This window comes from Amblyraja radiata, chromosome 3 (assembly GCF_010909765.2).
Source record: "Amblyraja radiata isolate CabotCenter1 chromosome 3, sAmbRad1.1.pri, whole genome shotgun sequence".
NCBI lineage: Eukaryota > Metazoa > Chordata > Chondrichthyes > Rajiformes > Rajidae > Amblyraja > Amblyraja radiata.
Genome location: NC_045958.1, coordinates 46805496 through 46831223, shown reverse-complemented (window position 1 = coordinate 46831223; position 25728 = coordinate 46805496). Strand labels below are relative to the sequence as shown.

The window sequence follows — 25728 nt, the reverse complement described above, 5'->3', positions numbered from 1 at the left end:
GAAGGATGACCATGTACAAAGGAAGAATACTCGTTATGAAGTATTATCTCCACAAGGCTAACGGGGATGCCAAGAGAGAATTTCAAAACAAACTGGAGACTTAATTCAATCAAGTGGATGCCAGGGGACTGTGGGTCAGTGAGTCTGAAAAAAATCATAGCTACAAGGTAAAATTGCCGTTGATCTCTGGCCTCAACACGTCTCCACTGGATAAGCTCAACGCCCTTTACACCGACTTTGAATCGGTAAATAAAGTTCCAAAGTGTGCATCTCATCCCCCACATACATGGCAGAAGTTTAAATCTGCATTCACGAGGGTAAACTCTTCAACAACAGCTGGCCTAGATGGAGTTCCTGGACAGGTTCTGAAATCTTGCACCAATCAACTGACCACAATCTTTCCTGACGTCTTCAATCTTTTGTGATTTAGCAATCTACCGTCTCCTCTGCTTCAAGGAAACCTCCATCATCCCAATCCCCAAGATGGGCAGCACGGTGGCGCAGCGGTAGAGTTGCTGTCCTACAGTGTTGCCGTGCCAGAGACCTGGGTTCGATCCCGACTACGGGTGCTGTCTGTACGGAGTTTGTAGGTTCTCCCCGTGTCCGCATGGGTTTTCTCTGAGATCTTCGGTTTCCTCTCACACTCCAAAGACATACAGGTTTGTAGGTTAATTGGTTTGGAATAAGTGTAAATTGTCCCTTGTGTGCGTAGGATAGTGTTAATGTGTGGGGATCGCTGGTTGGCGCGAACTCGGTGGGCCGAAGGGCATGTTTCCGCACTGTATCGTTAAGGTAAACTAAAAGTAAAGAGACGTGTCTCAATGACTATCACCCAGTAACTCTAACACTGACTGTAATAAAGTGCTTTGAAAGACTAGTAGGAGCCCTCACCTATGACGGATTTCAAGACAATCTAGTCACCTTGCAATTTGAGTACACTAAAAATAGTTCTATGGATGACACCATCTCTCTTGCAGATCATTCAATTGGATCACCATGACAATAAGAACATCTATATCAGCCTTCACACTGACTAAGCATATATTTAAACTTCTGGACCTTACTCTTGGGGCCTCCATTTGTAGCTGGTTTCTGGATATCCTGACTGGCAAAATTCAGACAGTTAGAACTGATCATATTATTTCATCCACCCTGATCCTCAACAAAGGCCTGGGTAGAGTGGATGTGGAGAAGATGTTTCCACTCGTGGGAGAGTCTAGGACCAGAGGTCATAGTCCCAGAAATAAATGGCGTTCCTTTAGGAAGGAGATGAGGAGGAATTCCTTTAGTCAGAGGGTGGAGAATCTGTGGAATTCACTGCCACAGAAGGCTGTGGAGGCCAAGTCAATGGATATTTTTAAGGCAGAGATAGATAGATTCTTGATTAGTATGGGTGTCAGGGGTTATGGAGAGAAGGCAGGAGAATGGGGTTAAGTGGGAGAGATAGATCAGCCATGACTGAATGGCAGAATAGATTTGATGGGCCGAATGGCCTAATGTTCCTATCACATATGAAATGAATGATCATCCTCTAGATTGTGTGCTCAGTCAAGTATGCCAACTTGATCTTTTGATTGATTCACTGATGTTGGTCGGATCAACAAAAGTGGTGAGACTTGAGTACATGAAAGAGACCAGGAACCTTGTCTCATGGTATCAGAAGAGCATCTATCCTTTAATGAGAGAACGCGTATCGACACAAAGTACTGGAGCAATTCAGCGGGACAGGCAGCATCTCTGGAGAAAAGGAACAGGTGAATTTTTGGGTTGAAACCATTATTTAGACTGAAAGTAGAGGGGGGAAACCGGAGGTAGGAAAAGCTATTTTATAGCTTAAAAATGATGGAATTATTCATCGATTGAATTAAAGCTTTTTTAAAAAATAAAAGCTTTATATCTTCAATATATACCATAATCTGCAGTTCCTTCCTACACAAGAGAAAACACATTGCCCTAAGGAAGAGGGGGGTGAACACAACCCTGTCCTCATCAAGAGTTGCTGCAGAGATGGTTAACAACTTCAACTTCATCAGTATCCATATTACTAGCAACAAAAAACATAGGATTAAATCTGCGCTAATATCTTTAGTTGACTGAAACTTGCACAATTCCTGTAACAATAATAATTGAGAAATGATGTAGAACATTAAGCTAGTTTTTTTTTAAATCCAACATTGTAATTGTGCAGCTAAATCCCGAGTATATCCAAGATATTAGATCAAATAAGGTCATTCCCTGCGCAATGCTTTTTGGAAGATAACTTTTGTGCACTTGGTGCAATTAGATCAGCGTCGTGCAGTTATGAATTAGACACTGCCAAGGTATCTGTAGGATCCTCCGCCCAATTCTTCTTGCATAATTTAGGCTGGATTACTTCTGTTTCAGTTCTATAGTTTTTAGCTTGCTGTTGGGTCCCTCAGACACTATTACAGATCCACTACTAATCACCTATAAATAAATAAACCTGAGACAGCTAGCGCCTCCTCTCGAGGCAAGGGTGAAGCCTGAGAATGCTACACCTCCTTCCAGACCAGGGCAGAGCTGCTGGACCAAGTCCGTGATCGCCAGTACCACCGCACGTGCGCCTTTCTGGTGAAGGACAGCATCCCATGTGGCCTGGACCTTCTTACCACTCTAAATAAACCATATCACAAGAGTTCACCCTGCCAAACCCGGCGTCAACCCAATACCACACCGGGTACATGGAAAGGAAAGGTTTGGTGGGTTTGGAAAGGTTTGTGCCAGGCATAGATAAGTGGGTCTAGCTCCATTAAGCAAATTGGCCAGAATAAATTATTAGTAGTGGATCTGTAATAGTTCCCCCTCTTTTTCCCTTTCCTTCCTTTCCTCCCTCCCTTCTTCTTCTTCTTCTTCTTTGGAGTTTTACGGCAGCCGGCATCCACAATGTTGCATTGCTGCCACCTTCTGGCTTCACTCCACAGTCCTCATGTCTTTACATTATATCCTTTTTATAAGGCCAGAGGCCCTCAAGAAATTAAACAACACCTTTACTCCTTTTCCTTCCCCTCCATACTCTAGAATGTTCTTTTCTGATATATCTGTCATTCCAATTTTCTTCATTTCACTGATCAAAACTCTTCTTTCTGTTTCATATCTTCTACATGCAACTAGAGCATGCTGAACTGTTTCCGGCTGATGGCATTCCTCACACATCCCAGTAGGGTGTTTTCCCAACATTTTTAATGTGCTGTTCAGGTGAGTGTGTCCAATCCTCAATCTTGCTAATACTACCTGTTCTCTCCTGTTCCCCCCTCTTCTTGCTGTAATGCCCACTCTGTTTTGTAGCGAATAGAGGTGTCTCCCCTTTGTCTCCTGTTCCCAGTATTGTTGCCATTCCTGATTTATTTTCTTCCACACAATGTGTCTTCCTTCAGATTTGGATAATTGTAGGTTTACCTCTATGTTCTCTTTTTTAACGGCCTCTTTTGCTAATTTGGCCACTTTTTCATTTCCTAGCACACCAATGTGTGCTGGGACCCACACCAAAGTCACGTCACTGCCCTTCCTTGTTACTTGGCTTAATAGTAGTAGAATTTCATACACTAGGTCAGGCCGCCTATGGGATGCACCAGACCCAATACTCTGGATTGCAGACAATGAGTCGCTACATATTAATACTTTGCATGGTTGCACCTGTTCTATCCACCGAACTGCCATCAAAATAGCGTACAGTTCCACTGTATATACTGCCAAATAGTTATTTGTTCTTTTGCAAATCTCAACATTCATCCCTTGCACTACCACAGCTGCCCCTGTTGTTTCAGCTACTGGGTCCTTTGATCCATCTGTGAAAATTAAGAGGTGTTCCCTGTATCTATTATATATATGGTTATGGTATTCTGTTTTTAGGTCCGAATTTTTTCCCCTCCTTTTTGCCTCCCATATCTCCAGATCAACTTTTGGGATGTTTAGTAACCATATTGGGACAGATGGCCACAATACTGCAGGGCAGAACTCTTTGTCCTCTACTTCCATGTCCCTTGCCACACCTCCTCCAACCCAGCCGAAGCTTCCAGACTGAGCCACCCCTCTCTCCCAGCACTCCTGTACTACCTGTTTTGTTGGGTGGTTCTCTCCATGACCCTTAAGGCTTAGCCAGTAATTAGCCATTAGTTGTCTGCGGCACAGTCTCAACGGCATCTCCCCAGTTTCCACCTGTAGTGCACATACAGGTGACGTCCGCACACCTCCTATACAGATTCTTAGAGCTTCCGCTTGGACTTTGTCCAACTCGGACAACACTGACTTAGATGCTGATCCATAAGCTATACTGCCATACTCTAGTCTGGATCTGATCAGTGATACATAGATATGTTTAAGAGATAATATATCTGCTCCCCACTGTAAACCTGCTAAGCATCTCATTACATTGATGGCTTTTTTGCATTTTCCAATTATTTTTGTAATGTGGACCCTCCATGTTAATCTGGAGTCAAAATGGACTCCCAGGAAACGGAAATCTTTTACTCTTTCCAAATTGTTGCCGTATAGTTTTAACTGGACATCCTCTTTAATTTTCTTCCTTGTGAAAACCATTGTCTTTGTCTTCTCTATAGAGAATTTAAAACCCCATTTCACTCCCCACTCTTCCACCTGGGCTATCCCTTGCTGCATTTTTTCCACGATAAAATCTATATTCTTCCCCTTTCTCCATAGGCTGCCATCATCTGCAAAGAGCGATCGCCCCATCTCTGGTTGAATGTTTGCAAATATATCATTGATCATGATTGAGAATAGGATCGGGCTTATCGCACTTCCCTGGGGAGTTCCATTCTCGACTACACATTTACTAGAGATGTCTGACCCTATTTTAACTTGGATACTTCTACCGTTCAGAAAATCCATTATCCAGTTAAAAATATTTCCTCCTACTCCCATTAAATGCAGCTTTATAAGAAGACCTTCTCTCCACAACATATCATAAGCCTTCTCTACATCAAAAAATACGGTAACTACAGATTATTTTTTAACTTGTGCTTTCCTTATATCATCTTCCAAGCACAGAACTGGATCATTAGTACCTCTCCCTTTTCTAAAGCCACTCTGATAATTAGCCACTATACCGTTTTCTTCCATTAGATGCCTTAATCTTTCATTTACCATTCTTTCCATCAGTTTACACATGTGTGCTGTTAAAGCTATAGGTCTATAATTTACTGGATTACTTGCATCTTTCCCTGGTTTCCTAATAGGCACAATCATTGCTTCCTTCCACCTCTCCGGTATTCGCCCTTCTTCCCACACCTTGTTATATAGTGCAAGTATCTTTTGGAGTCCCTCCTCACTTAGATGCTTTATCATTATGTAACAAATATCATCCTTCCCTGGGGCTGAGTCTTACACTTGGCCAGAGCTCTCTTTAGCTCCCCCAAATTAAATGGAATATTGTACTTGTCCTCTGTGATACCTTTCCTTTGTAAAGCGGCTTTTTCACGGGGCGACTTGACGCAAGAGTTAACCAGAGTTTAACATCGTGGGAACCTCGTGCGATAACAGTACGGCATTCGTGGACCACCGTGTACCACCGTGGCGCTAACGGCAGGTAATCGTGTAACTTAGTGACTCGGGAGAAAATTCAAGCAAGTTTGAATTTCTCCAAGAGTGACTTGTACACTTGTGGTTGAGCATTGCAACATTATATGAACGTAGTGGCCAGTGCGATATCCGTGCGATATCCGTAATAACTCTTGCGGTTACCATGGGAACTCCTGCGAACGGTGAACCCGGAAGCTGGACAGAGGGGACAGAAGGTGAGTAAAAATTGTCTTCTGTGGGATTGAATTTAAAAAATAAAGATTTGCATCTGCATATGGACATCATCTTATTCATGAGTTATGTTAATGAGATTCAAGAAAATAACTATAATCTTTAAAAGGGACTTTAAAAGGGACTTTACTGAAAGGTCCCGCATTTTTATGGTCCGTGAGGAATTTTTCACATGTACTTCTTTGAGAGATACAGCTCGGAGTCCTCGCCGACTAGCGATCGATGCCTTTCCGAAGCAGGGTCCGGAACGCTACCAATCAATGTTCTCCAGAGACCCGTGTAAGGAGTGAACTGCACATGCTGGTTTAAACCGAAGACAGACACAAAAAGCTGGAGTAACTCAGCGAGTCAAGCAGCATCTCTGGAGAAAAATAGCTGATGTTTCGGGACGAGACACATCTTCAGACTCAATTCCGATTAGGCTGTCTGAAGAAGGGTTCCGATTCGAATCGTCACCTATTCTTTTTCTCCAGAGATGCTGCCTGACCCGCTGACTTACTCCAGCTTTTTATGTTTTTCTTCCCAGATCTGACTTACCTGCTGAGTTACACCAACATTTTGTGTCCTTTTGTGCGTATTAACCAGCATCTGCAGTTCCTTTAGACATTACCTAACTTCAGATTTTAGAGATATAGCGCGGAAACAGGCCCTTCGGCCCACCGAGTCCACGCCGACCACCTATTCTTATCCGGCTTCAGAACGGTTCTTCCTTCCATTCATTTGGGCACTGACCCGACCTACCAACCTACCTCAATGCGGACATTGGACTTTTTCCCCCTGGAACTGTCCTGAAAACATATATTCGGAACTCTGGTATTTTCCTCTTCGCTCTACCTGGTGTTCTTGTGCATGTGTCGGAGGGAACAGCAGATGCCGGTTTAAAGAGAATGCTGGAGTAACTCGACGGTTCAAAATGCTGGAGTAACTCAACGGGACATGCAGCATCTCTAAAGAGAAGGAACGGGTGACGTTTCGGGTCGAGGCCCTTCTTCAGACTGTACGTGGCTTGGTTATATTCATGTATAGCATTATCTGATATGATTGTATAGCACGCAAACAAAAGTTTATTCCCTGCATAGAATCATACAGCGTAGAAACAGGCCCTTCGACCCAACTTGCCCACACCGACCAATATGTCCCATCTACACTAGTCCCACTTGCCCGCGTTTGGCCCATAACCATCTAAACCTATCCTATCCATGCTTCAGTCTAATGCGTCTTAAACATTGCGACTGTACCTGCCTCAACTACCTTAACGGATAGATCATTCCATACACCCACCACCCTTTGCGTAAAATAGTTACCCCTTAGGCTCTCATTAAATCATTCCCCCCGAACCTAAACCTGTATCTGCTGGTTCTCGATATGAGACAATAATAACAAACCAAAGCGAGTTAGGACATCAACGGGGAGATCCTGGATAAACCCAAGGTAGCCACAAAATGGAGGAACTCAGCGCAACAGGCAGCATCTCTGGGGAGAAGGAATGGGTGACATTTCGGGTCGAGACCCTTCTGATATGCTGCCTGTCCCACTGAGCTACATGTTGTGTCTATCTTCGTTTTAATCCAGCATCTGCAGTTCCTTCCTGGCCGAACCCGATTGAAAGATGAGAGGCTGGGGGACAAGGATCAGGCTTCAGTAAGCAAAGTAAAGAGAGGTGGCAACGTTATGGAAATGAAGCGGGTAATCCGAGTGATGGCGAGACGGTATCCTCTAATGTGTCGGAAAGAACTGTAGATGTTGGTTTGTGGCGATGATAGACACAGTAATACTGGAGACAGACATAAAATACTGGACGGGCAGCATCTGGATAAAAGGAATGGGTGACGTTTCGGGACGAGACTCTGAAGAAGGGTCTCGAACCGAAACGTCACACATTCCTTCTCTCCAGAGATGCTGCCCGTCCCGCTGTGTTACTCCAGCATTTCGTGTCTATCTTCCGTATGCTCTGTGATGGTCATCTCGGAGTCAAGTGGCAACTCTGGTCTGTAGACACGAGGAACTGCAGATGCAGGAATCACGAGCAAAACACAGAGCGTTGGACGAGCCTGACCCTTTGAGTTCCTCCATCACTTTGTGTTGAAGTCAGGTCTGGACATTGCTTGGCTCAGTCTCAGGCGCCGGCTAACTAGGAAGGTCGAGTCAAAGTCCAGCACTAACACTCAAGAAATAACGTTTGCGGCCTGATGTTCCCAATATTTAATTGAAATCATTAATAAAGTAAATAAATAGATACCGGTCTAATCAGTATCTACGGGATTGGACAGGCTAGATGCAGGAAGAATGTTCCCGATGTTGGGGGAGTCCAGAACCAGGGTCCCAGTTTTACAGTCTACCGTGGGAACTCTTTAACTCAGTAAAGTAAAGTAGCCTTTATTGTCATATCAGTGCACAGGCAGCAATTGATTGTTGCTCTATTCAGTTTCCCAGGGGGTCGGGACGGGACTGGAGTTGGAAGGGAAAGGTGGGGGAGTCGAGGGAGAGACAGATGGGGGTGTCTTCATTTACTGGCGGCGGGTGTCTGTCACTGAAACAGGCAGGTGAGATTTCACATCCACCTTGTGTGTGCCTCTCTCTCTCTCTCCCTCCCTCCCTCTTACACAGGCTGAGAGACTCTGGCTCTGTGAGTGTACGTCTCTTTCTCCCCCTCTCCCACACACAGTAAGACCGAGGTACTGTGCTCAGTCCATCTGTGTCTCCCACATACACAGTAAAACATGTCTCCAAATGAGCCAATTCAACCAAGGGAGGATATTTATAGTGTGTGAAAAAAAAGTGACATCATTTGTGCCACGTGATGATTTAACAACACATCACAATGTTCATTCAAGATTTAACGGGAAAGCTCGGGAGACGGACAAGTCACTCGCACAAATAACAGAAATGCCGAGTACCGTGGGAACTCTTTATCTACCCCCCGTTATATCGTGTGATATCGTGCTAGACCACGACCACTTCACTCTGGTTACATCTTGCGTCAAGTCGCCCCGTGAAAAAGCCGCATAAGGCCTCAACATTTTCCTCTCTTGTGCTTTCCCTACCTCTTCTTCCTTCATCTGATTAGTTGCGGGAGCTGTTAACCCTACTAAAAGTGTTAACCATTAGTTCTGCTTTGTCTTTATTTGAGACTACAGTTTGATCTCCATTTGTTAAGATAGGATAACTCCACTCCCTTTTATCACCTTCCATTTTTTTAATCATCCCCCATATCTCCCCTACCTGTGTTGTGTTTCCAATTGAATCACAATACTTCCTCCAATATGCTCTTTTTGTTTGTCTTATAGTCCTCCTTACAATTGCCTGAGCCTGTTTGTAATTAATCATGTGTTGGTAGTTATGAGTTCTTTTTAATAATCTGAATGCTCTGTTTCTATTCACCACCGCCTCTTTACATTTATTGTCCCACCATGGCCAATTCTGGAGTATGGGGTACAATTTTGGTCGCCTAATTATAGGAAGGATGTCAACAAAATAGAGAGAGTACAGAGGAGATTTACTAGAATGTTGCCTGGGTTTCAGCAACTAAGTTACAGAGAAAGGTTGAACAAGTTAGGGCTTTATTCTTTGGAGCGCAGAAGGTTAAGGGGGGACTTGATAGAGGTCTTTAAAATGATGAGAGGGATAGACAGAGTTGACGTGGATAAGCTTTTCCCACTGAGAGTAGGGAAGATTCAAACAAGGGGACATGACTTGAGAATTAAGGGACAGAAGTTTAGGGGTAACATGAGGGGGAACTTCTTTACTCAGAGAGTGGTGGCTGTGTGGAATGAGCTTCCAGGGAAGGTGGTGGAGGCAGGTTCGTTTTTATCATTTAAAAATAAATTGGATAGTTATATGGACGGGAAAGGAATGGAGGGTTATGGTCTGAGCGCAGGTATATGGGACTAGGGGAGAATACGTGTTCGGCACGGACTAGAAGGGTCGAGATGGCCTGTTTCCGTGCTGTAATTGTTATAAGGTTATATGGTTATGGCACAGCTTTCCTTTTTGATCTTCCTTTACTTTTAGGTATGGAAACTAATGCTGCTTGATACCTTCTGACAATTTATTCTCAAAGTTTTCTATATCTGTCTCTTCTTGTATCGCTTTTACATATCTATCACTTTCCTCCTTAAATTTCTCCCAATTAGCCTTTCCACACACCCATCGTCCACTTCTGTTTTCTTTACTCATAGTTAAAGTAATATTTATTTTGCATAGCACAGGATGATGATCACTTCCTATGGTACCCTTTTCATATACTTCCCAGTTACATTTAGCAGCAATCCGATTAGAAACAAGTGTAAGGTCCAACACAGACTCCTTCCCTGTCCTAACATCTACCCTGGTCTTCTTTCCATCATTTAGACATACTAGATTACCATCATTTAATAATTCCTCAATTACCTGTCCATTATTATCTGACTTTCCACTGCCCCATAATGTATTATGTGCGTTAAAGTCCCCACACCAAATAACATTAGATTTGCTCTGGCCTTCTACTTCCTGTAACTTATTGACCTCTAATCGCTTACATGGATTATAGTAATTTATTACCACTATTTTCCTCCTCTCAGACCACACTTCTATTACCACATATTCCTGTTCCTGCCCAATTCCTAATACCTTGTATGGTATCCCTTTTTTAATGAAAGTGGCACAACCCCCTCCTCCCCCATTTCCCCTATCACATCTCACTGCAACATAATCATATAGAACAAAATCTAAACTTGGTTTCAACCAGGTTTCCTGGATACATACGACATCTGGTTTTTCCTTCCTACTGTCTATGAATTGCTTAAAGTCTTGCCCATTGGCTAACAAGCTTCATGCATTCCATTGTAGGATTAACATTAATATTATTAACCCACACATGTTGACTCTTGGCTTGCCTGGATACTGAGACCATCATGTATTTCCTCCCACTTCAATCCTGCCATGCCCAAGTGGTGGACTGCAGCCTTTACAATGATTTGGATCCTTTCTGTTTTGGATTTTACTTCTGCTGTCGCATTTATTACTCCTGCTATAAATATAACCAGGTTTTTCTTTTCTTTCCATATACTCATTTCTTTTTCTTTTATTGTTTCCATTATGCCCATATCTTGCTCCCTCCTGATCCTTCTTTCATTCATGTGTTTTGTAGGGTCAGCCCTTTTTGCTGCCTCTGCATAGGAGACCTTTTCCTTCACTCTTATGTTTTGTACTTCAGCTTCACGTTTCATCACCTCACAGCCCCAGTAAGCCACACTATGCTCTCCTCCACAATTACAGCACTTTGGTTTGACCCCCTCTCCACACTGACCATATTCATGGTCCCCACTACACCTTGCACATTTCCTTGCCCCCTTGCACATTTTAGCTATAATTTCTGACATTTGAAGCACCTCATTGGTTTGGGTATGTACTCTCTTACACTATATCGCATGAATCCAAAATGGACCACTTTTGGAAGGGATTCTGTCTTGCATTCAAGCAGGACTGACTCAGTTTCCTCTTTCTTTGCTCCTTTGGTCATTCTTTTGGCATTCATAATTAATTCACATCTCTTTCTGAGTTCCTGAACCAGTTCACTCATATTGACTTTGAGAGGGATTCCATAGATAACCCCTTTACACCCTGCCCTCCTCCGTTCTCCCACTCTCACTACTTTGATTATTTTGATTTTGTCAATCTTGTTCATTTTCATTGCCTTTTCAACTTGAGCCTCACTGTTGCACCCTATTAGCATGTTTCCATCTTCCAGCACTCTTGCATACTTTACTTCCCCAACCTGGGCTCTGATTATTTTTTGTCAGCTTCATTGGCTCTATCTTCTTTACTCCTCCTCCTTCAAACCTCACCACTACATTTAACGAAATTTCCTTTTCTGGTTCCTTATCTTCACTCTCCGATCCACCAATATTGCTTTTCCTTCTTTTACGGCTGCTCTTCCTGGGGCTACCCCGTGTTCCCACGGTTTCCCACTCCTTCTCAACATTTCCTTCATTATCCTCTCCTCCACTGGCCTCCATACCTCTAGGCCCACTCTCGCCTGTCATTTTGTAACAGCAGGGAATATTCAGCTCCGGCCTGCGAGTTGAGTGCGTACCGCCGCTCCTCAACCCACGCGCCGACGCCGTGGATTTTCAAATCCCTCGAAAAAGGGTGCTGCCACCCTTCTTTTTCCTCCCTCCCTCTTGACTGCGTGGGTTTTATGGGGAGTAGCTGACAAGGTTCAAGTGGCCAACCAACTTCAGCTGACTGGGCCCAGCTATTACAAGTGATGCTGGGGATTGGCCTCTCTTGGCCTGCCAGCCAGTGATAGAATAGAATAGTTTCTTTATTGTCATTGTAACATGAACCATGTACAACGAAATTGTAAAATGTCAGCCAGTCAGTGCACCATTCAAACATTTCTAAAAGCTAACGATACATACAAGGTAAAATATTTAAAAAGATAAACAACTAAAATAAATATCATAAAAATAGCACGCATAAACACCCAGCCCTACATCCTTCTGTCGATTTCACAGTCTCTTAGTATGTATCGCCCCTGCGTTCCTTGGCGGCTACATTTAGTGCCTTTATAGCAGTGGGGTAAAAACTGTTTTTAAGTCTGTTTGTCCTTGTCCTTGTAGATCTGTACCGTCTGCCTGACGGTAACAGTTCAAACAGGGAGTGTCCGGGGTGGGAAATGTCCTTTATAATACTCTGGGATTTTTTGATGCAGCGGGAACTGTGTAAGTCCTCCAAGGTAAGGAGAGGGCAGCCGACAATCCTCTGGGCGTTGTCAATGGCCCTCTGGAGCACTTTCCTCTGAGCCGCTGTGCAGCTGGTGTACCATACGCATACACAGTATGTTAGGAGGCTCTCAATGGAGCACCGATAAAAGGACAGCAGCAGTCTCTGAGTGATGTTATTCTTCCTGAGCACCCTCAGGAAGTGCAGTCTCTGCTGGACCTTTTTCAGCAGTGCAGAGGTGTTCACGCTCCACGTCAGGTCCTCCTCAATATGGATTCCCAGGAAGCGGAAATCCGCCACCCTCTCCACACAGTCCCCTCTGATAATTAATGGTACCATGTCCGTTTTATTCTTCCTGAAGTCTATTATTATCTCCTTGGTCTTTAAGGTGTTGAGGAGCAGGTTATTTTCTCCACACCACACTGTCAGCTGCTCCACCTCATCCCGGTAGGCGTACTCGTCCCCCCCGGAGATGAGTCCCACCACCGTAGTGTCATCCGCAAATTTGACAATGGTGTTGCTGTGGTGGGCGGGGGTGCAGTCATGTGTGTAGATGGTGTAGAGCAGGGGGCTCAGCACGCAGCCCTGTGGAGAGCCGGTACTGAGGCTGAGGGCCGTGGATGTGTGATGGCCCACTCTGACTCTCTGGCTGCGACCCGACAGGAAGCTATTTATCCACATGCAGGTCCCAAGTCCCCCAGTTTGTCCACCAGTTTGTGGGGAAGGATGGTATTAAAGGCAGAGCTGTAGTCCACAAAGAGCATCCGCACGTAGCTCCCCCGCTGCTCCAGGTGGGACAGTGCAGCATGGAGAGCTGTGGAGATCAGAGCGGCCCCCAAGGGGCAGAGTGCTGTCACACTGTCTATGTTTCTTTTGAATGTATTCTGCATTCTGGTCATATTTTTTGTACTGCCATTATATAAGGAAAAAATTGGTTATTGCATTTGTACCTTTTTTTTTGTACGTTTGAGAGACAATCCCTGCATTGAATCAATCTTATTGCTTGGTAAGGTTGGATTTGAATCATGTCAATGTCAAATAGCTCTGACCTTTGAACCTGTTGTGATAGTGAATATCGACCAAGCCGTTCATCACATCCAAGTGGAATCATAATCTTGAGGTTGGTTGGATTGACTGAATCTTGTTCAGGGTAGGAGGTGATGTCTCCAAACTCCTTCTATATACCATTTCTTAATATTCTTTACATGCTGAGCCACTTATAATGAATTAATATTTTGTTGATTTTATGTAAGTCTAAAATTATAAGCTACAATTTTGCTTACAGATATTCTTCCCAAATTCGATCAATATGAGACTTTTGAACCTGGAAAAGATCTGCAAATTCCGCCACCTAGAACTGAAAGTAAGTCTTTTGCCCTTGTTCCAGGTAGTCAGAATATAACAAATTTGTTTTGTAGTAGACATTGCACACACATGTTAGGTCTTCTATTATAGACTACAATTTTGCTTTCAGATGAATTTCCCCAACTTGATCAATCTGATTCTCATGAACCTGAAGGACACCTGCAAAGTCCATCACCTGGAGCTGAAAGTAAGTCTTCTGCTCTTGTTCTAGCTAAAGCCAGAAAATGACCATGGTATGGAGGGATACAAGGCCAGGCAAAAAGAAGTGGGACCAGCTCCATTAAGCAATTTGGTCAGATTAGGTGATTAATGGTGGATCTATAAAAGTTCCCCCCTTTTTTCCTTCCTTTCCTCCCTCCCTCCAGAACGCATGGGTTTTATGGGGAGTAACTTAACATCTGTAGTTGGTAAGTTACTGGAGAGTATTCTGAGGGATAGGATACACAAGCATTTAGATGGGCAAGGGCTGATTAGGGATAGTCAGCGTGGTTTGGTACTTGGGTCGTGTCTCACAAATCTGATTGATTTTTTTGAAGACGTGACCAAAAGGTTTGATGATGGCAGAGCTGTAGATGTTGTGTATATGGACCAGCAAGGTGTTCGGCATCGTAGGCTGCTCTGGAAGGCTAGATCGCATGGGATCCATGGAGAGATAGCTGAATGGATAGCAAATTGGCTCCATGGAAGGAAGCAGAAGGTAATGGTGGAAGGTTGCTTCTCAGACTGGATGCCTGTGACTAGTGGTGTGCCTCAGGGTTCGATGCTGGGCCCGTTACTGTTTGTCATCTACATCAGTGATTTGGATGAGAACATAAAGGGCAAGATTAGCAAGTTTTCTGATGATACAAAAGTTAGCGGTGTTGCAGATAGTGAAGATGGTTGTGAACGGTTGCAGCAGGATCTGGATCGATTGGCCAGGTGGGCGGAGGAATGGTTAATGGAATTTAATATAGAGAAGTGTGAGGTGTTGCATTTTGGGATGTCAAACAAGGGCAGGTCCTACACAGTAAATGGTAGGCCTCTGGGTAATGGTGTAGAGCAGAGGGATCTAGGAGTACAGATGCATGGTTCCTTGAAGGTCGAGTCACAGGTAGATAAGGTGGTCAAAAAGGCTTTTGGCACTTTGGCCTTCATCAATCGGAATATTGTATAGAAGTTGGGAGGTCCTGTTGCAGTTGTCTAGGACGTTGATGAGACCCCATTTAGATTATTGTGTTCAGTTCTGGGCTCCATGTTATAGGAAAGATATCGCCAAGCTTGAAAGGGTTCAGAAAAGATTTACAAGGATGTTGCCAGGATTAGAGCTATATGGAGAGGGTGAGTAGGTTGTGTCTCTATTCCATGGAACACAGGAGGATGAGGGGAGATCTTATAGAGGTATACAAAATCATGAGAGAAATAGATTGGGTAGATGCACAGTCTTTTGCCCAGAGTAGGGGAATCAGGGACATGGGTTCAAGGTGAAGGGGAAAAGATTTAACAGGAATCCAAGGGGTAACTTTTTCACACAGGTGGGTGTATGGAACAAGCTGCCAGAGGAGGTAGTTGAGGCTGGGACTATCCCATTGTTTAAGAAACAATTAGACAGGTACATGGATAGGACAGGTTTGGAGGGATATGGACCAAGCGCAGGCAAGTGGGGCCATGTTGGCCGGTGTGGGCCGGTTGGGAGGAAGGGCCTGTTTCCACACTGTATCACTCTATGACTCCAGCTGACAAGGTTCAAGTGGCCAACCAACTGCAGCTGATTGGACCCAGCTGTTACTAATAATTATGGGATTGGCCTCTCCTGGCCTGTCAGCCAGTGAAGAAGATCAGAGCGGCCCCCAGGGAATGGAGTGCTGTCACACTGCCTAAGTTTCTTTTGAATGTATTCTGCAATCTGGTCACATTTTGTTTTGTACTGACATCATATAAGAAAAGAACTGCATTGGTAATTGCATTTGTACAATTTATTTTGTATGTTTGAGAGATAATCCCTGCTTTTATTTAACCTTATTGCTTGGTAAATTTTAATCATGTCAAAGTCAAATAGCTCTGACCTTTGAACCTGTTGTGGTGGTGAATATCGACCAAGCCGTTCATCACATCCAAGTAGAATCATGATCGTGAGGTTGGTTGGATTGACTGAATCCTGTTCAGGGTAGGAGATGATGTCTCCAAACACCATCTATGTGCCCTTTCTTAATATTCTTTGCCTGCTGAGCCACTGATAACATTTTAATGTTTTTGTTGAGTTTATGTAAGTCTTCAAATATAGGCTACATATTTGCTTTCAGATGAATTTCCCCAACGATCAGTATAACTCTAATGAACCTGGAGGAGGTCTGCAAAGTCTCCCACCTAGAGCTGAAAGTATGTCTTCTGCTCTTGTTCTAGATACAGTGCCCTCCATAATGTTTGGGACAAAGACCCATCATTTATTTATTTGCCTAGGTACGCCACAATTTGGGATTTGTAATAGAAAAAAATCACATGTGGTTAAAGCACACAATGTCAGATTTTAATAAAGGCCATTTTTTTGTTTTGTTTTTGTTTTTGTTTCACCATGTACAACAGTGTTTATACATAGTCCCCCATTTCAGGGCACCATAATGTTTGTTGGACAGCAATGTCATGTAAATGAAAGTAGCCATGTTAAATATTTTGTTGCATATCCTTTGCATGCAATGACTGCTTGAAGTTTGCGAGTCATGGACATCGCCAGGCCTGTATTGCAACCATCTTTAGTTTATGCTTGTTTTGGGGGCTAGTCCCCTTCAGTTTTCTCTTCAGCATATGAAAGGCATGCTCAATTGGGTTCAGATCGGGTGATTGACGGCCACTCAAGAATTGACCATTTTTTAGCTTTGAAAAACTCCTTTGTTGCTTTAGCAGTATGTTTGGGATCATTGGCTTGCTGTAGAATGAACCGCCGGCAAATGAGTTTTGAGACATTTGTTTGAACTTGGGCAGATAGGATGAGTCTGTTTCATAGATGAGGTGGTATGCTTTGGATCTTGGGCAGTTCCTTCTCTCCTCCATACTTTGCTCTTGCCATCACTCTGATATGTTAATCTTCGTCTCATGTGTCCACAAGACTTTTTTTCTAGAACTGTGTTTGCTCTTTTAAGTACTTCGTGGCAAACTGTAACCTGGCCATCCTATTCTTTGCAGCTTACCAGTGGTTTGCATCTTGCAGTGTAGCCTCTATATTTCTGTTCATGAAGTCTTCTGCAGACAGTGGTCATTGACAAATCCACACCTGACTCCTGAAGAGTGTTTCTGATTTGTCGGACAGGTGTTTGTTTTATTTTCTTTATTATAGAGAGAATTCCTCTGTCATCAGCTGTGGAGGTCTTCCTTGGCCTGCCAGTCCCTTTGTGATTAGTAAGCTCACCAGTGCTCTCTTCTTAATGATGTTCCAAACAGTTGATTTTGGTTAGCCTAAGGTTTGGCTGATGTCTCTAACAGTTTTATTCTTGTTTCTCAGTCACAAAATGACTTCTTTGACTTTCATTGGTACAACTTTGGTCCTCCTGTTGATAAACAGCAATAAAAGTTTCCAAAGGTGATGGAAAGACTGGAGGAAAGACCAGGTGCTGAGAGCTCTCTTATACCTGCATTAAGGAGGCAATTAAACACACCTGAGCAATTACAAATGCCTGTGAAGCCATGTGTCCCAAACATTATGGTGCCATGAAATGGGGGGACTGCTGTAATTTCTACATGGTAAAACCAAAATGTATAAAAATGGCCTTTAATAAAATCTGACAATGTGCACTTTAACCACATGTGATTTTTTCTATTACAAATGTCAAATTGTGGATTACAGAGGCAAATAAATAAATGATGGGTCTTTATCCCAAACATTATGGAAGGCACTGTAAAATCAAAAAATGACCATTTAACATGTTTATTTTGTAGTGAACAATGCACACACAAATTAGGTGAGGTAAATTATAAATTCAGTGTGGTTTTGGTGGGGAAGGGTAGGGAGAGACTAAGAGGGAAGACGGTGGTTTGTACAACAAATTCTGGCTGGTTGTACACTCACTTTAAAAAATGATATAAGCAGTTTGCATTGCATGAGCTCCATAGTTCTTTATTTGTCTGGTAGGGGAAAAGAAGACCTAGCAATCATATAGAATGTCTTACATCTGCAGAATATTCTGAATGTCATACTATATTTAACTCCATGTCAAAGGGCATTCATATCTGGACAATTTGACATTTATAAATTGTATTTTTTTGTGTTAAAATGTAATTTCCATTGGCTCTATTTAATGGGCAAAAATAATAAGGAAACAACATGCAGCCATTAAGCATTTTTAACGTCCAATATTCTGGTCAGAACTTTGATCTAAATAAACCTTTTTTGAAACTAGCAGCTCACCATGTTCTTCAACCAGAATCAGCGATGTTTTGGCCAGGACTTTGTAATGATTTTACAAGGAAGTTTTGATTGTTAAAATTTTCACAATGGTGATTTAAGAAGGCACAAGAGTGTTGCAACATTTTACATGTAGGTCTTGAAATAATTAAAACCATCTTCTGTGATTGTACTTTATAATCTATCCGTTCCAGCGCTACAAAAGTCACTAAACCCAGCACTGTAATGCCCCTGTCCCACTTAGGAAACCTGAACGGAAATCTCTGGAGACTTTGTGCCCCACCCAAGGTTTCTGTGAGGTTCCCGGAGGTTTTTGTCAGTCTCCCTACCTGCCTCCACTACCTGCAACCTCCGGCAACCACCTGCAACCTCCGGGAACCGCACGGAAACCTTGGGTGGGGCGCAAAGTCTCCAGAGGTTTCCGTTCAGGTTCCCTAAGTGGGACAGGGGCATTAGGCTAAGTGCAATGGGCTAAGTGTTCGGCTGGCGACCGGAAGGTAGCCGGTTCTAATCCCGCTTGGAGTGCATACTGTCGTTGTTACCTTGGGCAAGACACTTCACCCACCTTTGCCTGTGTGTGAATGTGTGTGAGTGATTGGTGGTGGTCGGAGGGGCCGTAGGCGCAGATTAGCAGCCACACTTCCGTCAGTCTGCCCCAGGGCAGCTGTGGCTACAGAAGTAGCTCACCACCACCGAGTGTGACTGAGGAGTGAATGAATAATGCGATGTAAAGCGCCTTGAGTATTCTAGAAAGGCGCTATATAAATCCCATCCATTATTATTATTATTATTATTAGTCTCCTGTCCATCATTGTTAAATCAAATCAGCTTTTGGAACTAGCAGTCTTTCTTTCTTGGACCTGATTCTACCAGCACAGCTGTGAGTAGAAGAAAAACTATGGAAGCAGGCAGTCGGGGAGGTGTAAGTGAAATAAAGGAAATTTCATCCACCCACCCCCCCAGGCACACTTCCAGCTAATATTCAGTGGCCTTGGCCTTATCTTGGACAGTCCAATCGATCAACAACTATCAGGCTCGATCAACAAGACCAGAAATCTTGTGTCATAGTGTCGGAACAATATCTAGCCCTTAATGTCAGCAAATCAAAAGGAAACGGGGGGTGAAAACAACACTGTCCTCATCAACGGATTGATGTAGAGATGGTCATTAGCGTCATGTTCCTTGGCATCCATAGCACCGGTAACCTATCCTGGTCCCTTCACACTGATGCAATGATCAAGAAAGTGAGCAGCGTATTTAATTTCTTCGGTGTCTGAGACGATTCTACAAGTCCATGAAGATTCTCTGGAATTTCTGCAGATATGCTATAAAAAATATTACTGTATGATTCTCTGCTTGGTATGCCAAGTGCTTGGCTCTTGATTGCCAGAATCTGCAGTGTGGTAAACACAGCTCAATCCATCGCAGTCTTCTCACTTCCTTCCATCCAGTCCATCTTCACAGGGCGTTGCATCAGGAAAGCTGCAAGTGTCGTCAAAGATAGACACAAATTGCTGGAGAAACTCAGCGGGTCAGGCATCATCCCTGGAGAACATGGATAGCTGACGTTTCGGGTTCCGACCCTAAATGTCACCTATCCATGTTCTCCAGAAATGCTGCCTGACTCGCTGAGTTTGCATCTTTTTTTTGTAAACCAGCACCTGCAGTTCTTTTGTATCTGTAATTACTTTTTTCTTTACTCTAAATACCTACCTTGCACAACAAACTGCTATCTCTGACTGCAGTGCTTTTTTTTGTGATTGCACAGGCCTGTAGGGCATACCAGCACCTCTTAAAAAGTTAAAAAACTAGCTTATCAAATGTTTACAATTTTTAACATTGCAGAAAGATCAAAGTTTTTAAAATAAAGTATTAATTAAATCAAGTTGATCTGGCACTTAAACAGAGGCAGCTCATAGTGCGACGATCTGCCATAGACAACATCAGCAAGGAACAACACACGTTCTGGCACATTTTTGTCTACAAAAAACACTGGCTTTCAGCATATGTTTTTAATTCAGGTCGTGTTCAACAGAGCATATTGAAAAGAGTGCTGTAATTTTAATACATTTTGTGATCTCTCTGATTATTATTTTATATAAATAAAACTTCCTCAGTACATGGTTAAGACTCCTTATTGCTACACTGGACCTCATGTGGAGGAGTTACCACATCTGTCATTAAGTTTTTTGTATGAAGCTTTTCAAAGCAAGATCACATATATTAATGCACAATTAAACTCACGATCAATATTTAAATTGCCAATGTTTTGAGACTGCCAAAGGTTTGACAGATAATTTTTCCTTGTAAATGTATTTTTGTGTGCAAAATGTTAACCTAAAGTGAAAAACAATGAATACTGTGTAAAAAAAGACACTAATTGCTGGAGTAACTCAGTGGGCCAGACAGCAACTCTGGGAAAACATGGATAGGTGATGTTTTGGGTTGGGACCTGTCTGAAGATGGATTCTGACCTGAAACGTAACCTGCCCATATTCTCCAGAGATGCTGCTTGACCTGCTGAGTCACTTTGTGTCCTTTTATTTCATAAACCAGCATTTGCAGTTTCTTGTATCTTACACTTAATACAGTATACTATTTCATCTGTGGCTCTGCAAATCAAATTAACTCTGTGAATATATCTAACATTGGTGAGCATTAATCAACACCTACATCATTAGGATTAACTTTTAACTATGATTTCAGGTTATTTTCTGACCTTGTTGGCACCAATGAATAATATCACAACAGTCCAAGGCCAGACAGCGAACTTACACTGCAAAGTTGTGGGTTATCCATTACCAAACATAAAATGGCTGAAAAATAATTCTGCAGTGTATCAGGAGCCAAGAAAGAGCACAATAAGTAGAAAAGAATATGGATCTCGACTGCGAATTGTAAAACTGGACAAATCAGACACGGGCTATTACCAGTGTGTTGCATCTAATGGCAATGGAACCGTCAAAGCCACTGGGCAGTTAAATGTGATGCTTGGTATGTGCTTCTTAGTTATACAAGATACATTGAAGCACATTTATTAACTGACCTTTCGCATGTAAATAATGTAAGTTGGTAAATAGAATTCATGGGTTAATTTGCTGATTACTCCTATTTTCATTTCTCTTTCACTCCACACGAATGAATCTTTCTCTTTTGTTATTATCAATTTGATCAATTAGTAAAGCTTTTTTGGCAGTTCCTCAGGATTGAAGATGACTTGCTTCCTCTACAGTTTTGTGGATTATGAGGTTGTTATTGGGACCAATGGAAATTGTTTATTAAGCACATTGTCTTCAATGGCCATGTTAAGTTCACTGTTGAGTGAGCAGCAGGAGCAAGATGATAGTTAAAAAAACAACCATTAGTATTCCAGAGTGGCTGCTCTAGAGGTACAGGGGGAGTGGCCATCTTGGAAGGGTAACTTTTTTCTTGTTTGAAGGTAATGCTGAGTGTTTGGCTCATGAGGCTTTGGTGAGGAGGCTGGGCAGATGGTAACAGCAAGATAAGATAAGGAAAGGTCCTTTTTAGAAAAAATCTTCCTTGTTCTTACTGCAAATGAATAGCAGTCAGGGAATTGGTATGCACCTCCTACAGGATGTGGAACATCAGGGAGTCTTCCAGGTGCCCCTGAGGACTACAACTGAGGGAAGTGCATCCAGCTGCAGCTGCTGACTGACTGCATGAGGGCACTGATGCTGCAGCTGGTTGACCTTAGGATTGTCCGGGAGACTGAGGGCATCGTAGATAGGATGAGAGTGAGATGGTCACACCAAGTGCAGGCAGAAAATAGATGGGTGACCATTATCGCAGAAAGCCCCAATGGTCATACCCCTCAAAATCAAGTACACACTTTTGGATTGGAGCATGGGGGTGACCATTTAGAGGAAAGCAGCAGTAAGATTTGTGGCACCAGACCTGGCTCTGTGGCACAGCGGTGGGAGTAGGGTGAGGTCAGACAGGGCTATAACGATTGGAGACTCATTAGTTAGGGGGACAGACAGTAGGTTCTGTGGCAGCAAACAGGGCTCCAGGATAATGCGTGCTTCCCTGAGTCCGTAATGACTCAGAGTGCCTTCAAAATACTCTCAAAGGGTGAGCAGCCAGAAGCCATTGTGCATCTTTCCTGTTCTATTACATAACATAATTCCATGTGCAGTTAAACTCTGCAACTTTTAAAATTTACTTTTAATCATTGTTTTAACATCTATTGAGACATCTTTTGATTGTTACTTGTAAGCACATTTTCAATCTAAAACTGAAGCCATTTGATAATGTATCTTGCTTTATTTAAACGATCCAAAACTGGATGAAATGGATTAGACGCAGTCAAATTTGAAAACTTTGGTAATCTGTCGACAGTTTATAATCTGAGAGTTTTAAACATTACTTAAATATTCATTTCTGACAATGCAGGTTATTTTCTGAAGTTTTTGATGCCTGTGAACAATATCAGCACAGTAGAAGGCCAGACAGCGAATTTGCATTGCAAAGTAGCTGGTTATCCAGTTCCAAACATAAAGTGGCTGAAAAATGATTCATTAGTTCTCCAGGAAGAAAGACGGATTACGATACGGAAAACAGAATATGGTTCTCGATTGCGAATTCAAGACTTGAACAGAGCGGACACTGGCTTTTACCAGTGTGTTGCTTCCAACAACAATAATACAATTTCAGCTACTGGGGTTATTTATGTGAGAGCTGGTATGTACCTTTTAACTTCATTAGTATCATTCTGCTAACTTACACTTACCTTAGTCCTCCAAAAGAGTTCTGCCCCTACTAATAATGCCAGTAATGGTTTATGAACATATTTTATTATAACAGAAGAGCGAAAAGTCCTATACCTTTTGATGGACATCTTACAAATTGCAAAGCCCGGGCTGAATTGTTTTGGGGAAACTACATTTTATGCATGTTCCTAAAGTTGTCATTGTTAGAGCTGAGAAGTTCACAAGAACTTTCATGATCAAATATTATTAGCACTTTCCTGCCTATTTACTGAAACTTAGATCAGATCTTTTGCTAAATTAGAACAGTACTTTTGATCCATGCAAAAATAGATTGCATTGTATGGGTGAACAATCTAACCAACTCATCTTTGTCCAATATAACGTAATAACAGAACAGAATGAATGGCTACTGATAAACCTCTGTTAATTTGGAACAAAATTGTCCACATTGTAATGCACAAGTTACACTTAACTGAGAAATGGTGGTAAAAAAATGATGTATCATGTATTAAGCAATGTGGAAAATTTGTTATAACTTGCCAATAAAGCTGGTCATACTTGAAGAATGTTCGTAAGTTAGTGTTGGCATGCTGACTCCAGGAAGCATGAACATCAACAAAACTTGCATCCAGTGATATTGAACATAAATAACATAAATTGTAAAATGTCTTACTAAGATAATATATAAACAAAGAGAAAAAATTGGATGCATGTATTTGTGGAACATACTCTGCATGCTAAGTGATGTAAGACTTCAAACGAACAATACATTAGGAAATCATATTAAGCAATCACATGGAACTAAAACTAAATTTCAAACAGATGGCATCAATGCAAGTACAATACGCCCCCATTACTTTTAATGGATTACTTTTGATAGATGGATTATATATTATGAAAACCTGCTTTTAATGAATTCATTAAATGTTATACCTTGTCACAAATTAATTTTGATTTTGCACTTTTCTCATAGGACTGCCTCCGACACTCAGTGGACCATAAGATGTGTGAAGTCAACTCTTTGTTTCAAATACTTTTTTCTGGTCTTCTGAATATGATGGCATATATGGTGGATCTTAACTAATCAATAAGATACATTTTTGTTTACATTTATTTTCTGTATTGACTATTTGAAATGCATGCTGTGACAGAATGGGTCAAATTAAGTGCATTTTCTTCTAAATATCTTAGTGATGATAAAAGTGGAGAAAGAAATATTAACCTGGAAATGTTTGATTCTCCACATAAAGAAAAAAAAATGTCCACTCTTTTTATAGGTCCTTATTTCATTGTTTCGTATTTTGTCTGTTTTACTCTCATTTCTGTGTGAATAACAGAGGCTATTTGGTATCCAGGGCAGGATGGGGTTTCAATCACAGTCTCCATGAATGCCTTAATGGGCCTGTCCCACTTAGGCGATTTTTTAGCGGACTGCTGACGATTTTTCAGCAGACTGCCGGCGGTCGCCTGAAAAACTGGGAACTGCAACAACCAGGTTCAGGAATAGCTACTTCCCCACAGCCATCACGCTATTAAACCTGGCTCGGACAAAACTCTGATTATTAATAACCCATTATTTGCACTTTATCAGTTTATTTATTCATGTGTGTATATATTTATATTATGGTATATGGACACACTGATCTGTTTTGTAGTAAATGCCTACTATGTTCTGTGTGCTGAAGCAAAGCAAGAATTTCATTGTCCTATCAGGGACACATGACAATAACCTCACTTGAACTTGAACTTGAACTGGAACGGCGACTGTCAGAGTGGAACCCACACACACAAACACATTGCAAAGGCGGGGGCCAGGGTAGGCGGGGGACGCTGTCTAAAAAATTCCCATGATGCAAAGCCAAGGTGATACAGACACACACCGCGATGAGCAGGAAGGTTGGCGCTGTAATTAAGACAGCTAAAGCACAGTGCACGATAAGTCCTTTAAAAGATGGGGGGAGAGGGGGGAGAAGGAGTGGAGACAACTTTTAAGAAACAAGAGATACACGGCTGTGAAGTTCGGCGGACATTTAACATTACCGGTCGGCTCCTTGGTTCTGAAAACTACTACTTCCCAGTGACCATAATGAGGCCGCGACTAGTTCCCAAAATGTGAGAACTCCTCACGACCATGAAGGCGACTCCCTGGCAACCACCCACGAACATGTGGTGACCATGTGGCAACTGCAGTCGCCTAAAAAGTCGCCTAAGTGGAACAGGCCCATAACTCTATGCAACACATTTGAATGTAGAGAACATTCTCTGACCTGATTGTAGCTTCCAGTTGGATGAGTTCACTGAAGTAGATCGTAGTTTCAAGTAGTCTGTAGCTGCTGGTCATAGTCATACAGCACAGAAGCGCTCATCCCACCTGCCTGCATTTGGCCCACATCCTTCTAAATCTTCACCATCCATGTACCTGTCCAAATGTCATAAATTATGTGATGGTTCCTGCCTCATCACCAGCTCGTTCCATATACTACCCCTTGTGTGAAAAGGTTGCCCCTCGGGTTTCTATTAAATCTTTCCCCTCTCACATTAATCCTATGTCCTCTGAGATAATGATGGGATAAATTCTGTTTTGGACCCCAGCATTGATTTTAGAGCAAAGATTTTATGTAATCTGGGTGGGGTTTGGAATTGGGTCTTCGTGTGGAGATAAAGGGTCCAACCCTAAATCAGTAGTTGGGCTCGGATCTGAGTAAGCACCTTTTAAAGCACAGCATATAGACTATAAAGGGCTATTGTGTTTGTCTTTTGTCACATGCC

At 42.5% G+C, this 25728-nt stretch overlaps 1 protein-coding gene across 3 annotated transcripts in view; it reads left to right on the top strand.

Moving 5' to 3' along the window:
- LOC116970996 (tyrosine-protein kinase transmembrane receptor ROR2-like) overlaps positions 1-24398 on the top strand; it is a 63409-nt gene extending 39011 nt beyond the window's left edge. For all 3 annotated transcript variants that reach the window (XM_033017760.1, XM_033017759.1, XM_033017758.1), the window contains 5 exons: positions 13778-13855; positions 13967-14044; positions 20936-21223; positions 22643-22930; positions 23933-24398. In XM_033017760.1, coding sequence (XP_032873651.1) covers positions 13778-13855; positions 13967-14044; positions 20936-21223; positions 22643-22930; positions 23933-23961 — 761 coding nt within the window. In that variant the 3' untranslated portion in view covers positions 23962-24398. The remainder of the gene's footprint in view (positions 1-13777; positions 13856-13966; positions 14045-20935; positions 21224-22642; positions 22931-23932) is intronic.
- Positions 24399-25728: the final 1330 nt, after the last annotated feature.